General features: G+C 33.7%; 1 protein-coding gene across 1 annotated transcript; it reads left to right on the top strand.

Annotated features, from left to right (window-relative positions):
* The first annotated feature begins 1,912 nt into the window (after positions 1-1,912).
* LOC129277809 (ras-related protein Rab-14) lies at positions 1,913-16,058 on the top strand. Its single transcript, XM_064110618.1, has 6 exons — positions 1,913-2,703; positions 3,239-3,353; positions 4,852-4,981; positions 6,125-6,243; positions 7,141-7,209; positions 10,404-16,058. The coding sequence occupies exons 1-6, from the start codon at positions 2,598-2,600 to the stop codon at positions 10,510-10,512; spliced, it is 648 nt and encodes a 215-aa protein (XP_063966688.1). The 5' UTR covers positions 1,913-2,597; the 3' UTR covers positions 10,513-16,058.
* The last annotated feature ends 485 nt before the right edge of the window (positions 16,059-16,543 follow it).

The following is a 16,543-nucleotide window of genomic DNA, read 5'->3' as shown; positions in this document are numbered from 1 at the left end:
ATTTCATTCTCAAATTAGTTATAATTTACTGGCGGCGGAGCTCAGAATGAAGAAATTGGTGATGATTGAAAACATTCAAAGTCTCAAAATTACAGAATTCTTGTGAATGAAATGTTTCAGAAAGTTTTTTGCAAGTGTTTTAAGGCAAAAATAAATATTTTCGCAAAGGAAATGAATCCCAAAGCTATTGTTTTGCTAAGCCTTCAAGACGATTGAAACGAATTATGATATGGAATTGTGATCTAATGAATTTCATACTGAAATTTTAGTGAAAATATAAAACCACCTGGTTTGAGGATAGCTGCATAGTTAATGTTTAATTTTGCTGTCATGGCTGTAAAACGTATTAGAAGTGATTAAATTTTGAGAATTTGATAAGAATGACTGAACTTGAGAATTTATCACAATTTGAATATATTGTGTTGAGATAAATATATACCAGCTTATAAGTTTTGTTTAATTTTTCTTAAATCCAGAAATTCTCTTCATGAAGGATATGATATAACTTTGAACAAGGTCTTGACAGCTTCGAGAGCTGATAACACTATGAGTAAATACAACAGAGCGTTGAATACCTGGAGAGATTAGTGTAAGCAAAATAAAGTAAATTCTGACACAGCAGAACCAGAAGATATTAGTCGCTATCTTATTCATTTGTATCAAAGAGAAGCTCCTTATTCGAGGATAGAATCGGCTTTTTACGCCATTAAGTGGCATTTTGACTGCAAGCCAAGGATGAATGTTAATCCCTGTGATCGCAAGTTCATACATATTGTTTTACAATGTTTAAAGAAATTACTAAACAAACCGATCGTTAAGAAAGAAGTTATAACCCCAGACATTTTGAAAGCAGTTGTTGAGAAGTATGGATCTTCAACGAGTCTATTAGATATTCGATTATGTGCTATGATTTTGATTTCCTACGCAGGCATTCTACGATTTGATGAAATGATACATATTCGTAAATGTGATTTAGACTTGTATTTGTCTCATGTGAATACTTTCATCATGAAAAGTAAAACCGATATTTACAGGCAAGGAGCATGGGTTCTTATAGGTGCTACAAATTCCCCACCTGCCCCGTATTAGCTTTGAGGAAATATTTGATTGCAGCGGGGCTTAACGATGCCTCTGATGAAGTATTTCTTTTTAGGCCTCTAAATTACTGTAAATCCAGTAATAGTTACAAGTTAAGACGTGGACAGTTGTCTTATACTAGATGTTTAGAATTATTGAGAGAGGCGTTGGCGAAAGTAGGGTTGAATCCAAAGAGTTTTGGCATGCATAGCCTCCGAAGTGGCGGAGCCACAGCAGCAGCGAACTTTGGTGTTCCAGACAGGTTGTTTAAGAAACATGGTAGGTGGAGGTCGGAGACTGCTAAGGATGGATATATTAAAGACAATATGAAGGATTGTCTTTCAATTTCTATGAATTTGGGGCTTTAGAATTATTTTTATACCGGGTAAATTAGCCTCAGCCTAGTATGATTATACGTATAACTTTGTTAAAGATGGATTGTAGGCGTTCGATGAGATTGTTGAATGAGACATGTATTATTATCATTATACATTTAAAGTTGGTTAAATTGAAATGATTGCGTCGTGTAACTCATTTTCTTGTTTACCCGTTCTTTGATTGACTGAGAGGGGGAGCTATAAGTTTAGCTTGTCTTGCCGTCGAAGCTTGGTGCTCCCCTCGAAACAGGTATGTTTTTTGGAAAGTATATAAATGTTTTCTATTTCAGGTGTTGATGTTGTTGCACTGGTTGTGCTTAAGGATAGTGAGGCGTGACTGAAAATAATTTATTCACGATTGAGAGTCGAATTAGGGAATAAGTGAAATAGACCGGTTCCCAACTTTTACCCCAAAATGCTCATTGAACTCAAGTTCTCCCCATATTGGTCTTGTCTACATGTCATACACAGACCTCCACTGTGGTCAGTAGTGACATGTACATGTATACATGTACTAGTTGACACTTAAAGTTGTAATCAACTTTCTCCTTCCGTGTTTAACATGTACATGTTTTATCCCACTGTGTCTCGCCATTTGAAATAGTTTGTATATCATTAGCATAGGCTTGCATGTACATGTAGGCATGCCCACAACATTTATTTTTACTAAGAAACGGGTATTTCCTCTTTTTCCTGGTGAGTGGTTATTATACAACTCATACAAAGATTCTTGTCATTTGATTGGTTGAAAGCCATTCAATATTTAGTCCATTTTTGCATGCGTCATTTGTATACCATTCAGGTGTGTGGTCTACTTTCCAAAAAATGTACCATTTAAAGGGGAGAAAACTGGCTTGATCATATTATTAAAATCAGTAATTATTATTTAGCCTTCATGAATAACTCACTAACTCTATGTATTTTGATTAAAGTCTGAATTACTTTTAATATCAACTGCTCTTGTACTCCAGTATTGTTGAAATTCCTAGTTTCATTCTGTACATTTCCATAAACATGTAAACATAGTATAGCATATAAAGCAATTGGTAGAGGTAAATATTTAAGAAGTGGATAGCTTGTAAAGAAAACCCAATTATCAATCAATCGCTGTCTTTTACTTTTTATCTGTAGGTACATCTCATCATGGCGGCAGGGCCATATAACTACTCTTATATCTTCAAGTATATCATTATAGGAGACATGGGGGTCGGAAAATCATGTCTCTTACATCAGTTCACAGAGAAAAAGTGTAAGTAAACTAGCAAACATGCATGTACAAATGTAGCTTGGGCATGTTTCACAAGTCAGATACTGTGCAAAGAGTATTTTTTGTCATAATCTTATAGGTAGATTGTACCCATTAATATGCGCATGGCCCATCGAATGTGATGATGCAGAATATTTATACCACTGCAACTAACATAAAGTGTATCTATACTGTGGTGCAACTAAACTCCTTGTGAAACAAGTCCTTGAAGTATAATTGGATTTAATTAGTAATGATAATAAAGGAAATAACAATTCTTAACACTTATATTCATGGACTTAAAAAAACTGCCTTACCCCTGTGCCTTACATTTTTTTTCTTTACAATACTTGGATGTAATTTTTATTTACAATGTATAAGCTGCAAAGATAAGCCTAAATTCAAGAATTTGTTTAGTGTTCCTCATGTTAACATGTACTTTTTTTTAAAGTGGAAGAGTTATTGGGAGGAAACTGTAGATAAGAGTGTATTGTATTTCTTTGGTATTTGAACACGTTTTTGTTTGTGTCTTTTTCAGTTATGGCCGATTGTCCTCACACAATTGGAGTTGAGTTTGGAACAAGGATAATAGAGGTCTCTGGTCAGAAAATCAAATTACAAATATGGGACACAGCAGGTCAGGAGAGATTCAGGTAATTTTGAGAGGAACTTAACAATTTTCAACAGTATTCCATTTACAATGTATTCGATGGAATTTCCTCAGTGCGTTGTATATGCCATTTGGAAAACCCCTGTATTAATATGGTGATATCACATAGTGTATATTGAGACTGAGTAACAAGCTACAGGTCACATGTCATTAATTTACAAATCATGACCGATGGAGTTAGAACAGTTTGATTGGTCATTAGCAGTTTTGTCTCGAGGATGGAAGCGTTGTTACAACCAATTGACAAAATGATTTCTATGAAATACAGATCTAGTGATTTTAGTGGAGCAATATAAAATATTAAAATGTAATATGCCATAGTAGTCATTCTTGAATCTTGAAGAACAACCCCTTTCAACAATTCCAAAGCAGTCTCTAGATTAAAACATTCTGTGCATCAGTGCTAGGTGTCATGTGTCAAGGCTTCTGGGGTGCCAGATATATATCCATTATTTTTTCAAACCATTTAGTTATAAAAGCAACAGGACAACAATACCAAGTGCATACAAGTTTGTCTCCCAAATTGTTCAAAGTACATGTAGCTCTTGTAAATTGGAAAAAAAAACACTTAACCTAGTCTTACAATGAGTTTACTATGGTGTGAAATCAAACTAAAATTGTGATTGATCTAAAAAATTTTCTCGCTTATGACTAGGCCTATTATTTGGATCCATCACATTTCTTTGTAAAGTGGGACTGTGTTTCACAAGTCTTAGCAATTGATTGTGGAACATATTTTTATAATTGATTGCATTGACAACAATGTACTTTCGATCATGAAAATGGATTGTACAATCAGTCGCCATTGTGTTTTATATGACACCTAGAGAGATCCGTGTCATTCGATAGGTTGTTTGATATCGATTATTCATCCCATTTTACAATGACGTCATCAACCGTGCAATTTTGGATCCATTCATCGTGCAATTTTGGATCCATGTATACGATTTTGTCCATTGCACGCACGCACCCAGACTACAGGCACCCCATGTAAAACCACTCGTGTTTGCAGCGCACATGTTGTATATATATATATACGCGATAATCGGCAGACCGAGCTCGTACTGCATGAGCATATTTTGCATCAAAATTAATAAATTTCATGTAAAAAAGAATCAAATTTTAGGTATTATATAAACCAAATAATGAATGTTCTTTTCATTCATGCAATGGACAGAATACTTCATTCGGTGAAAGATGAAATGAATGATCCATTCAACTCGACTATACCTCGTTGAATGGATCATTTCATCTTTCACCTCATAAAGTATTCTGTCCATTGCATGAATGAAAAGAACGCTTATTATTTGTATGATGGAACTCTGGAGTTGGGTTTGACATAAAATGTAATTTGAAATCAACATGCAGCAGTCCATATAGCAAAAGAGCCTCCTAACAGAAAATGTTTAGCAGGATTCAGGAATGTATTAATTCAATGTAAAGCAATATGTTTTGTAAATGTTTGTGTTTTATTTTTTTAGGGCAGTAACTAGGAGTTATTACAGAGGAGCTGCTGGAGCATTAATGGTTTATGACATCACAAGACGAAGCACTTACAATCATCTCAGTAGTTGGCTTACAGATGCCAGAAATCTTACCAATCCAAATACAGTGAGTGAAGTTATAAGGAGGGTGGGGGGGGGCATATAAGCTGATAACACATCAAACAGGCATGATTTCTTCTGTGGATTTCGGATTCGGCTATTTCATCCCCCCCCCCCCCCTTGAAGCAGCATGTCGGTATCCCTTCAGATTTCCAGGGTCTGATTTAGACCAAGCAAAATGTTGAAAACGTTGATAATTGACCATTCTTTTTGTACATTCGGCTATCTCTATGGTGCTTGCAATAATAAACTACAGTTTGTGATGGGAATGGTATAAAAATGTTTGAAATTTGTAAAAGAAAGAAAAGTAATATAAATATTAAAAATCAAGAAATCCCCAGAAAAGATGGTATTCTAAAATGAGTAAAATGCATTAAAACATGAATATTATAAAAAACAATATTGCTAAATTTTCTCTGGGAACGGAAACCACCATCATGAGGTTCAGTCGCGGCACTCCCTCACAAGCATCCATTTCCTGTCTCATGCGTGATAACAAAAATATTTTCCCTTAAAATCATGTTTTACTTTGCAAACATATTTTGCGTAAAACTTTCCATACGCAAATGAGATGTAATTGAATGTAAACTTTTTAGTGTATGTTTCTGTTGGTTCAAATTTTAGGTTTATTCGACTTTTGTGCAGTTGTGTGTATATGTATATATGTTTGGGAAGTGGCACCAACATTGTAGAGCAATTTAATCTACCTCATCAGATCAATAACAGACTTATGGGGTGTTGCAAGAAACTTGAAATTGGTTGCATGTCAACTTCAGGCCTCAAAATCAATCATTAGTCTTGCTTTAATTGAAAATTTGCAATTTACTGCTTCTTGTATCAGTAAGTGTAAATCGGTTTGCTCTAGTTAAAATTGTTCTATCAAATGCAAATTTGCAATTGATTACAAATATTTTCTTGCAACACACCCTTAGACAGATTCAAATCCGTGTTAAAATATATTTTTAAGAAGCGCTTAGCCCTACAATAAAAGAAAAGAAAACATATCTTCCACACTCAGAGACTATTTATATGGTATTAAGAGTCTCTAAGAACTGAATATTATTGTTATTGTTTTATTTGTAAGCAGAAGAAAGAAGGTTTGCTGTGAGTTTACTTTAAATGTGAATATTTAACCTATGTCATTTTCCAGGTAATATTTCTTATTGGCAACAAGAGTGATTTAGAAGCTCAACGAGATGTCACATATGAAGAAGCCAAGCAATTTGCAGAAGAAAATGGTCTACTTTTCTTGGAAGCTAGTGCAAAGACGTAAGAAATATGAAACATATTGCTTAATATTTAAGGCTCTGTGTCGTGCAAAGTTAACCACTTTTGTCATAATCTGTCTAGTTAAGTAGTTGATATTATTGAAACCAACTAAACACAATGTAATTGTGTACTCGTTTTCAAAAGAAAGATTTAAAGATGTACAAATTGATTAAATTACTCTGCTTTTGCCAGATGTAAAGAAGTATTTCATGTGACTATTAAGATGAGATCAGAATTTTTACTAGGGGAAGGGAGTTCACTAAGAACTTCAAGTTCATGTATGTCTCCCAGATGAAGTTATAGAGCATTTTGGGTTAAGCAAGAGTTCATTAACTTGTCCAATGTCGCTATTCTATAGCTTTTTTGTAATTAAAGTATATTAAATGATTCTATAACCATTCTTTGATTATGCATTGGCTAAAGATGTATTTCCATGCCTATAAGAAATGACAAATTTATGTTGGCTCACCAGAATTTGATCCTTTCAGAGTCAAGTCCCTCGTGTACACATTGATGTTAGTAGTCTAACATCAATTGAAATTCTAGGAAACGATCTTACAGAGTCAAGAAAGAAGGGAATATTCCTGATTTTGAAAATATTTTCAAGGAAATATGGACAATAGATTGGGATTTCATGGATGTTAAGATGTGAAATTTTAGCAATTTTTTGTAGTTTTGTCTGCCCCCCCCCCCCACTCTGGTTAAACAACATTACTCATTTACAGTAACATTTGTCATGATAAACGTAATGGCTCGGGCCTTACTGTTACATGTAGCTTTATTAGCACATATTTTCTTTTCATGAGGGTGTGGTTTAACCACAAGTAATACTTGTTATTACTGTTCACATACCATTTTGTAATTGTGCTGGTTTATGTACTTGATTTTGTCTTGTAGCGGTGACCATGTAGAAGAAGCATTCCTGGATACTGCCAAAAAGATCTACCAAAACATCCAAGATGGAAGGTGAGTTTCTGAAAGGCCGACCCCCGCCCCCCCCCCCCCTTCCAACCAATTCTTTCAAAAAATACAGAAAAGGTTATAGGGTAAAGCACTGAAAACTTCATTAAAATCGGACGTGATATAGCAAAGTTAGAACATTTTTTGGTTTGAAAAAATTAGCAAAATATGTAAAATGCCATGAATTTCTTACTTGATATTTGATGTTTATGAAAAATTGTAATGTTTTGCTTGTTTTATTATTTTAATTACACTTAATTGTTGTTGGGGTAGACATGACTTTAAATGCGAAAAAAAACCTTTTCCAAGTATCAACTCACCCAAGAACAACTCCCCAGTCCAAGGAATGTTTTCCTCCCGTGGTGGGTATTGTCCCAGAAAAAATGAAAACATTATTTACATTTTTCAAAATAGATATTATTACCCTCATCTTTTCATCTTTATAAGAACTTATTTATAGTACTTTCCTGAATAAATCATTTAGTGTGAACCAGGGATGTAGTTCAGGGTGCCATAACACAAAGTAAGCGATTAATCGCTAAATGATTTGACCAATCAAGATCCTTGTTGCATGCGCATTTTGCTACGTAGACTGACCAGGGGCGGTATTCTGAAAACGTTCTTATCTTAATTTTGTTCTTATCTACGTCACGTTCTCAAATTGGTATTCTGAAAACGTTCTTATCTTTTTCTTATCTTTTGTTCTTATCTTTTTCTTATCTTGCTTTCCATCGATGCTGAGCGCGTAAATTTATCATTCGCGCATATGATACAAAAGCGCGCTAAAAGATAAGAACAAAATAAAGATAACTGGTATTCTGAAAACGTTCTTATCTTTTTTCTTTCTTATCTTTCACGATATTTATGATAATATTTAAGATAGCTAGAGGGTTATCACATCTTACAATGTCCGCCTCCTTTCTTGCTAAAAATCGATGGCCACTGGTAGTAACAAGTATTCCTCCCACCCTTTCTTTCATTCACCCTGTATTTTGTCTGTCTCTTGTTTTTTCTATCCCTTTTTTCTTTCTTTCTTCTTTCGTTCTGTCTTTCTCTATTTCATTTATTTATTTTCGCTTTTTCTTCCTTTCTATCTGTTTGTCTTTTTTCCTTTCTTTCATTCTTCATTTTGTTTTAGTCTTTTGAATCTTTTAACTTCTTCCTTATTTTTCTTTTGCGTTATTTTATTCATTCTTTATTTTTCTTTTTTTTTTATTGAATTTATTTCCGTTAAAAACAAATAACAATACATATAAAATGATACAGGTGCTGCTGGTCTACCGAGGGGTGATTCCTTTTTTATTTTCCCTTTTCCCTTTTCGATTTTTTCCTTTTTTTCTTTATTAAGATTTTGTTGTTGTTTTTCCTTTCCCTTTTCTCTATTTTTTTCTGTTTTTCTTTTCCTTTCTTCCTTCACTTTATTTATTTTTTGTAAACTTTTTATTTTTTCATTCTTTTGCTTTCTTTCATTCATTCTTTCCTCTTTATATTTGTTTTTTTTTCTTTTTTATTTATTAATTTTATTTGTTCCCTTTTTCTTTCTTTCCTCTTTCCCGTAATTTTCTATTTTTCCCCTCATTCTTTTTATTTCTGCTTTATGACACTAAATGTGTTCCTTCTTTAGGCCTACTTTCTTCTTTCTTTATTCTAATTTATTTTTTGCTCATTCTCATTTCGTTCGTTCTTTATTTACTCTTCTATTAATTTTTAAAAATCTTTTTCTTTATTCTTTCCATTAATCTTTCTTGGTTTTTTTTTTCATTCATTCTTCATTTTTCCTGCCTTTCCTTTTCTTTTTCTTTCCTTCTTTGAATTTACCTTTCTTTTTATCTTTATTTAGTTTTCAATTTTGCTATAATTTTCCTTTCCTTTCATGTTTTATATTCTCTCTCTTATCTCTTTCTTTCTCTCCCTCTCTTTATTTCTTTGTTTCATTTTCCCTTTTTCTCTCTTCCTTCACTTTTTACAAAGTTTATTCCTTCTTTTTTTTACTTTCTTTCATTCGTTTTGTCTAACTTTTTTGGGGGGTTCTTTGTTCCTCCATTTTATCATTTTTAATCTTTTGTTTTGTCCTTTTTCGTTTTTTCCTTTAAGTTTCTTTCCTTTTCCTTCTTTATTTTTCCTTCAATTTTTTATTCCTCTTTTATCATTGATTATCATTTTATTAATTCATCCTTTTTCTTTCTTGTATTCTTTCCTTTTTTATTTCTTTTGATTTTTTTTATTTTCTTTTAAGTTCTTTTTGCTTGCTTTCTTTCTTTCATTGTTTTCCTCTTTGATCCTTTTATTTTTTAAATTTCTGCTTCATTCTGACCCTTTTCTGTCTTCTTACTTACCTACTTACTTTCTTTCTTCCTGTTTTATTCTTATTCGTAACTGCTTTCTTCACCTTTTTTCTTTACTTTCTTTCTTTCTTTCTTTCTTTATTCATTTTGTGCACGTGTCTTGAAATAATAATCAGTCATTGCGTATAAAATGCCTATTTCGCGCAATGGGCCAGAAACAGTGTACGCGCAGCGCCCATGATATTCTCTTGACATAAGGAACGCTTCTATTGGTTAAACTGCCAATATAAAGCGCATTTTGATTGGTAATATCTTTAAAATGGGCGTGTTGAAGATAAGAAGGAGGCAGTCCTTACAGAGATAAGAACGCGTTAAGAAGATTTTTAGAATACCGATTTGCAATGATTTTAGCGTCTTCCTATCTCATTGAGATAAGAACAAAGATAAGAACAAAGATAAGAACGTTTTCAGAATACCACCCCAGGAACCAAATCAGAAGCGTTCTTTCGTATTTGCTATTCATCGCTAACCTTTGTGTTACGGAACCCAGGCTGTTACTCCTGAGTCACGAAGCAGCTGCAGAAAACCTCCCATAATCTTTGTACAGGTGACTCAAGGCCAAGGTCGACAAAATATGGCCTTGAGGCTAGCCTCCACAACATCCCTGGGTCCGGTAACAGAAATGTTAGCAATTAATCGTTCGCTTGATTTTGATGATCGATTGTACATTGTAGGCAATGCAATCAATCGTAGAAAAATGTTCTACGATCATTGCTAAGCTTTGTGTTACAGGCCCCTGCTGGTGTTAACACTTATTATTGTTTACTCCTTTGAAAAGATCAACCTATTATGAAATGCTCGAGTCATTGTGTTGAATTTAAACAAAACCTATCATTTGTTTATTTGTTTATCTAGTCTCGATCTGAATGCCGCTGAATCAGGAGTCCAACATAAACCCGCCGCTCCCCGCAGCAATCAACTGAACACTGACCAACAGCCTGGCAAAGACGGCTGTGCGTGCTAACATCATCTCCTCATCGTAGCTTCCGCCGCCTCTTTCTTTCTTTTCTCTCTTCTCCATCTAATCTGTGGAAGGTAATGATCGCCGGTGCTCACAGGTCCATGGTACAGTGGGGGTCCACCTCTAGGGGGCGCCCTCTGAATGGAAAGGGCTTTTATTCATTGTAATGGAAGAGTAATGAAAGCGCCACTAACCCTTTGGGTTATATTTTTGAGTCATTATCTTCAGCAGTTTTAAGTACGTAGTGCATATGCATGATGTGCAGACGATAGTTGATTTTGTTTCTAATTTCTGTTTCATGCGTCGGTCATAGTACTAGGCTAGTTAAAGACTGTTGCAGCTAAGTTTATGACAGGTTTTATTTGTGGAATATACAAGTATCTTGATTGATACAAAAAGCATGAAAGCGTCACATAAATCGTTCTTCCAAAATTGATTTAGTGATACCTCAAAATAAAGAAAATAGTAAAGAAAATTTCATCTCTCATTGAATTACGTGTAGCAAGTTCCTTCGTCTTGTATGATTTCACTAAAGATTCAAATTCTATTTGAAATGTTTAATCAATATATACTTTGTGTGACTGACACATTTTCACTCTTACATTGTGCAATGAGAGAAGTAGATGATATTCTAAAGATCATTCGTAATCTAGTAATGTTGGGATTCAAATTTGTAAGACTCATTGTGCTTTATGCGTTTGTGACATGGATAAAACATATACTACAAAATTCAAAATGATGTGCATGCTGTGAAAAGGTTTTCTGTGCTACTTCAATAAAATCATTCATGATCCATATGAAAGTGCTAGATTTCTGGTTGGCTTTACGTCACTTTGAAAATAGGAGAAAACACCGAGCTGTGATGGATAAAGATAATTGAGTTCTTGCAATGCTTACAAGCACAGTAGAGTATGTTTATAAGGTGGCTGTGCTGTACCAATTCATTTTATTACATTATTATATCATAATGACAAAGTTGCCAGTTGACAAAATGGAATTCACATATATTCCATAAAGATGCTAGTCTTCACTTCAGTCAATTTAGAACCAAGGACCTGGGAGCATTGACCATGATCGACTTCACAGGAAAATAGTATCCCAACCATGGTGATTGTGATTCTATTCTGTTTCACAGATGGTAGTATGGAAAGAGGAAAAAAGGATACCTCTTTTGTTGACTTCGCTCAACACGCGGGACAGATTGATCGATATTCTGTTTTCTTTTCTTTTTTTTTCATTCAAATGCAATATGTGTACATGACTTAATCTTATGATTTATTGAAATGTGTTATCTTGTGTAGTACCCTCGTTATCCCGTAAAGCCATATGACTAGGATAATTCTGTACGAGTACTGCGGAATGAAGGTCACACAAGTGGAGTGAACAAAAGAGGTTTAGATCTCTTAGATTGGTATTTTCATATTGTTTGATTCTGTTATTTTTTCGGTTAGATAAGTAGCATGTATGGACGTTCAGATGACAATTGCGTGATGTGCTAGATTTCTTAGCATTGTCTGATTATATTGATTAATATAAGAAGATTGCTCTTAGCCGATTGGCACTTCATAGACTGTACATTCAACGCAGAGCTTATTATTATGAGAAACCTATTGTATTATGTAAATACTTATATATATATTATATAAATGGTACTTGTAGCAATGAACTGCGTTCCCATTGGCTCGATCTCATTTGTTGGGCAGCTCTTTGTGAGGAAGATGCACATTGCCAAGTATGTATTGGTTTTTTTTTGTTGTTGTGTATTCGTCTGCATGCATGAGCTCTGTCACTGTGTGCGTGCAGTCCAGAGAATAGATTTGTCCGGCCTCAATAAGTGGTACGCAACAAATGTGATGGCCGTGGGAACAGCTTCAAAGGGATGTGTAAAATGTGTAAATCATGGCTTTGCCAATCTGTAGAAAAATGTGCTGTCTTTTTTGTACACTTAAATGAGAAGTAAATTACCAAACATTTTGTATTTTATTAGCTTAGAGATGGATTATATATATATATTTCAAGATATGTTCAAGTTGTCGAACAACATAATATTAATTCTCAAGGCATTTGAAACATAACAGGTAAGATTTTAATCCAGTTTATCTGTAAATAGATTTTCAGGAGCCAAACAATGAAAAAGAATGCACTTCAAAGTATATTTCTAAATAAGTTTCCTCAAACTTTCCTAATATTTAAGTAATTTCTTGAGTATTTATCATGAAATAGATTTCACATTTTACAGGCTGTTATTCTCTATTACTCTTGTGATGTTCTCACTATCTTTTATTATATTTAATTACCTTGCCTGTCTGAAATTTTGGCTGTATAATACATTAATATATCATTTACTAACATCACTTATTTAATTGCATTTGTAAAATATGCAAATGAGATATGTGTTTTATTGGTGTTGCATGAATTTATACAAAATGACATTCCAAAGTTTAATTATGTCAGAATTGAATGGGCACAAGTAATATAACTATTTCTTGTTTTAAAATGAGTATTTGTTGCAGTCATATTTCTGTCATTAAAAAAAAAACCCAGACAATTTAAATTGTCCATCTACTGATACTGGTAACATTATGAGTATTTGCTCCAAAGAATGAATTGCCTTTTTATCTTTTGAATAATGATTTAAGTTCAAAATGGAGCTGAGAAAACCGATCATATTCACATCCACAATATTTTATCAACTTGAACGACCCTTTAAAAAAATTACAAATCCCTAAAATGTCTTGTTCCCTCCGAAAATTGGTACTCATCCTTTTTAAGCTGTGAATGCATAAAATCAAATTAAGTAGAAGTTACTGCTTTACATTTGATTTTTTGTGCATTGGTATTAGTTTGAGTAACATCACTATAAACATAAATCTCATGAGTTGGCAGTTTCTTACCGGTACACATTTTCTTAAAAGTAATGTGAAAAATTAATATGGAGGAAAAGGAAAATACAGTTTACAATATATATGTGGGGGCATCATGGTCTAGCGGTTATCACTCTTGTCTTTCAATCAGAGGGACGTGGGTTCGATTCCCAGCAATGGCGTGTTTTCCTTCTGCAAGAAATTTACCCACATTGTGCTGTACTCGACCCAGGTGTGGTGAATGGCACAGTAGAGTATATAGCTGCACTATATATAAATGGACCATATTATTATCTTTCCTTTCTCAGCCCTGTTATATTTTTCTCACCCTCCATTGTTTTTTCTACCGTCTGTGTAATAAGCTTGCCTGTTTATTTTATCTTGTCCTACCCAGACTTTGCATTATATTAAACTAACAACAACATTAATGGATTGTGTATTAACATGAGTAATACCTTCATATAGCAGACTGCTCAACCAACAAACCTATTATTAAAGCATATGTTCTAGTTATAATCGAGTTCAACTGGGGTTGATTGTACCGGCCCATGTATGCATGTATGCCTCGTTCTTTGGAATTCTTAATGTGTACTTCAATAATAACAAGATTTGTCGAAATGCTAGGTGAAATGAATAGAATGAAATAAGTTCCAGCAATGTATCATGAAGTCATCATCTGGGTTATTCAAACATTCAATAATTCTCTTATTTTTAGTGAAATAAGAATTGAAATGACCCTACTTGTATGCATGCCATTGAAAAGGGAAGTTTTCATAATGTCTTTGAGCATTAGGTTTTAAGAATTTTTAGGGGCGATCAGGGCCCTGTCTTACGAACAGTTACAGTTGATCCGATCAATCGCAACTATGGACGGCCAGCAACGTCAACATGTATAATGCATGTTTGTTCCAAATATTTTCTAGCTATGATGTATATTCATGCATATTTCATCGTTGTCTTGAAAATTCACTGTGCTTCTCTTTGTTTACCAAGGACATTGTGCACATTTCCTGTAGAAAACATGACACTGATGGCTTTCCATAGAGTTACGATTGATACTCTTTTGTAAGACGGGGCCCTGGACTGTCATCAGGGTGAAATCCCCCATCGCCCCTGTAATTCCGACGCTGCTTTGAATATTGTGCATTGCAGGGATGTAGTCAAGGCCGGCCTGAGACCATATTTTGCCAGCCCCTGCCTTGGTCCGAGTCCTGTGTACAAAATCCTTGGGAGAAGGTTTTTTTTCCAGAAACCTTGTAACTCGGAACTTCCAACCTCAAATACTTTTCTAATGCATTGGATAAATGCATGCTTGTATGAAGGAAAGCTGATTAGCAAAGAAACATTTCACATTTTCTTTGAATATGAATAAAAGGCTACCTCATGTGATCAAGGATATAGGTTAGAGTTCATTTGGCTATGGCTGCAATTGTCTCTTCCAAAGAGAAGCTCATCATGATCTAACGAGATACAGAAAAATAATTAGGAAAATATATTGTTTACTTCATACAAAATCTTGGAGTCTGATTAATCACATTGGTAAAGCTGGGATGAAACACAATTGCCTCAGATTTATTAAAGCAACTTCAAAATTAATGACTTTGTCTTTGTCAGACAGAATTTGCTTGAACATTCACAACTGGTTGATCCCACCCCTTTGTTTTGGGTTTCTTTTAAACTGTAAAAATATTAGATGTAACTTCAACGCTCTTTTTACTTTCTTGATATATGTAGTTACGTGTACCTGGAAACCCTATGGTTAACACTGGAGAAATACTTTTATTTTTGTTTGAATCAGCATTGTGTTTAAAAGGATTAGCAGTACAGGCTATGTATGAATGCATACATTTAAGACGTTTGTTCAAACTTGTTGGGAATCTGGGTTAAATAAAATGATTATGGGATTACTTAATTTCACACTTTACAACCAAATATTGTTTAAAAATTAAGGTTACATTCCAAAAACAGCGTATCAAATCTTAATTTCAAATCTTGCTGGAAATAACTTGAATACTTTAATGTAATCACTTCAAACATCTTTAAAATGTTTTCCTAGTTGTAACAAACACGAGACATGATTCTAAAAGTTTGTCTACTTTCTATACTCATCATATCTAATTTATTTGTTGATATATCATGCTATTGTAGTAAACCCAGTAAGATCCTTTATTAGTACACCTTATATCTCTTTTGTGTTCATGTGGTATTCATTATATAGAATACCTACGACAGCATACTAATTTGTTGGTTTATATTTTGTGGACTAATATATTTGAACTGGTTTTATTTGTAATGGAAAGTAAAGAAATTGAAACATGTAAAACTCCCATTATGTATTTTGTATTTTATAGCAACACCATTATTGAATATGATGCAAATGTGTTTGTTAATAGGTAATCCTAATTGAAGTTGTCTCTTTGTGGATGTTCTTTTTTATATATGGCAGAGAGTAGTGGCGGTTTAGATGTAATATATTGATTGGGTGTAGAAGAATATTTTAATTATTTTCTTTATCTTGCACCCGTCAGCCCAGCCACCCCTCCACTCCAAGTTAACATTTGTGGATTCAAAAAGTGTATAGTGAGCGATTTATGTGTGTATGAAATACATTTATTATTGAATGGTTATTAAAATGATTCTGTGAAATAATAACAAATAAAAAGATACATTGAGACAAGTGACAAATTGTCCAATTCTGTCTATTCTGAAGTGTGTGGGTTTTTTTAAGCAGGTATTTCTGCATTTATTAATAAATCAAAATTACAAATTTATAACAATGATATAAAATCAAACATACATAATGATCAAGTTACAAAGGTGACAATTGTATAGTAGTTAAGTAGATATAGACATAATTCATGTAAACAACAAATAAATTCAAATGCAGAGGCCAGCTATTGTAAGCTGAAAGCTTGAAATAATAGCATAATATTCCATTATTACTTGGAATATGAATTAGCAAGATATGAACTTTTATCAAAATTGAGATTTGGTACAGGATTACAACAAATATTTTCTTTTGTAGAAAATTCTAGATGATTTCCAGACTTTGAAAAAAAATCTAAGTGGCACCCTGGAAGAGAGAGAGAGCAGAGGAAAATAAGGAAGTAGAGGCGAGGTGGGGTGGAGCTAGGGACAATGAAGAAGCTTGGTGTAGGGAGAATGAGACA

Source organism: Lytechinus pictus, chromosome 15 (assembly GCF_037042905.1).
Source record: "Lytechinus pictus isolate F3 Inbred chromosome 15, Lp3.0, whole genome shotgun sequence".
NCBI classification, from domain to species: Eukaryota; Metazoa; Echinodermata; class Echinoidea; order Temnopleuroida; family Toxopneustidae; genus Lytechinus; species Lytechinus pictus.
Note: the sequence above shows the minus strand (reverse complement) of the source record. Positions and strands in the feature narration are given on the sequence as shown.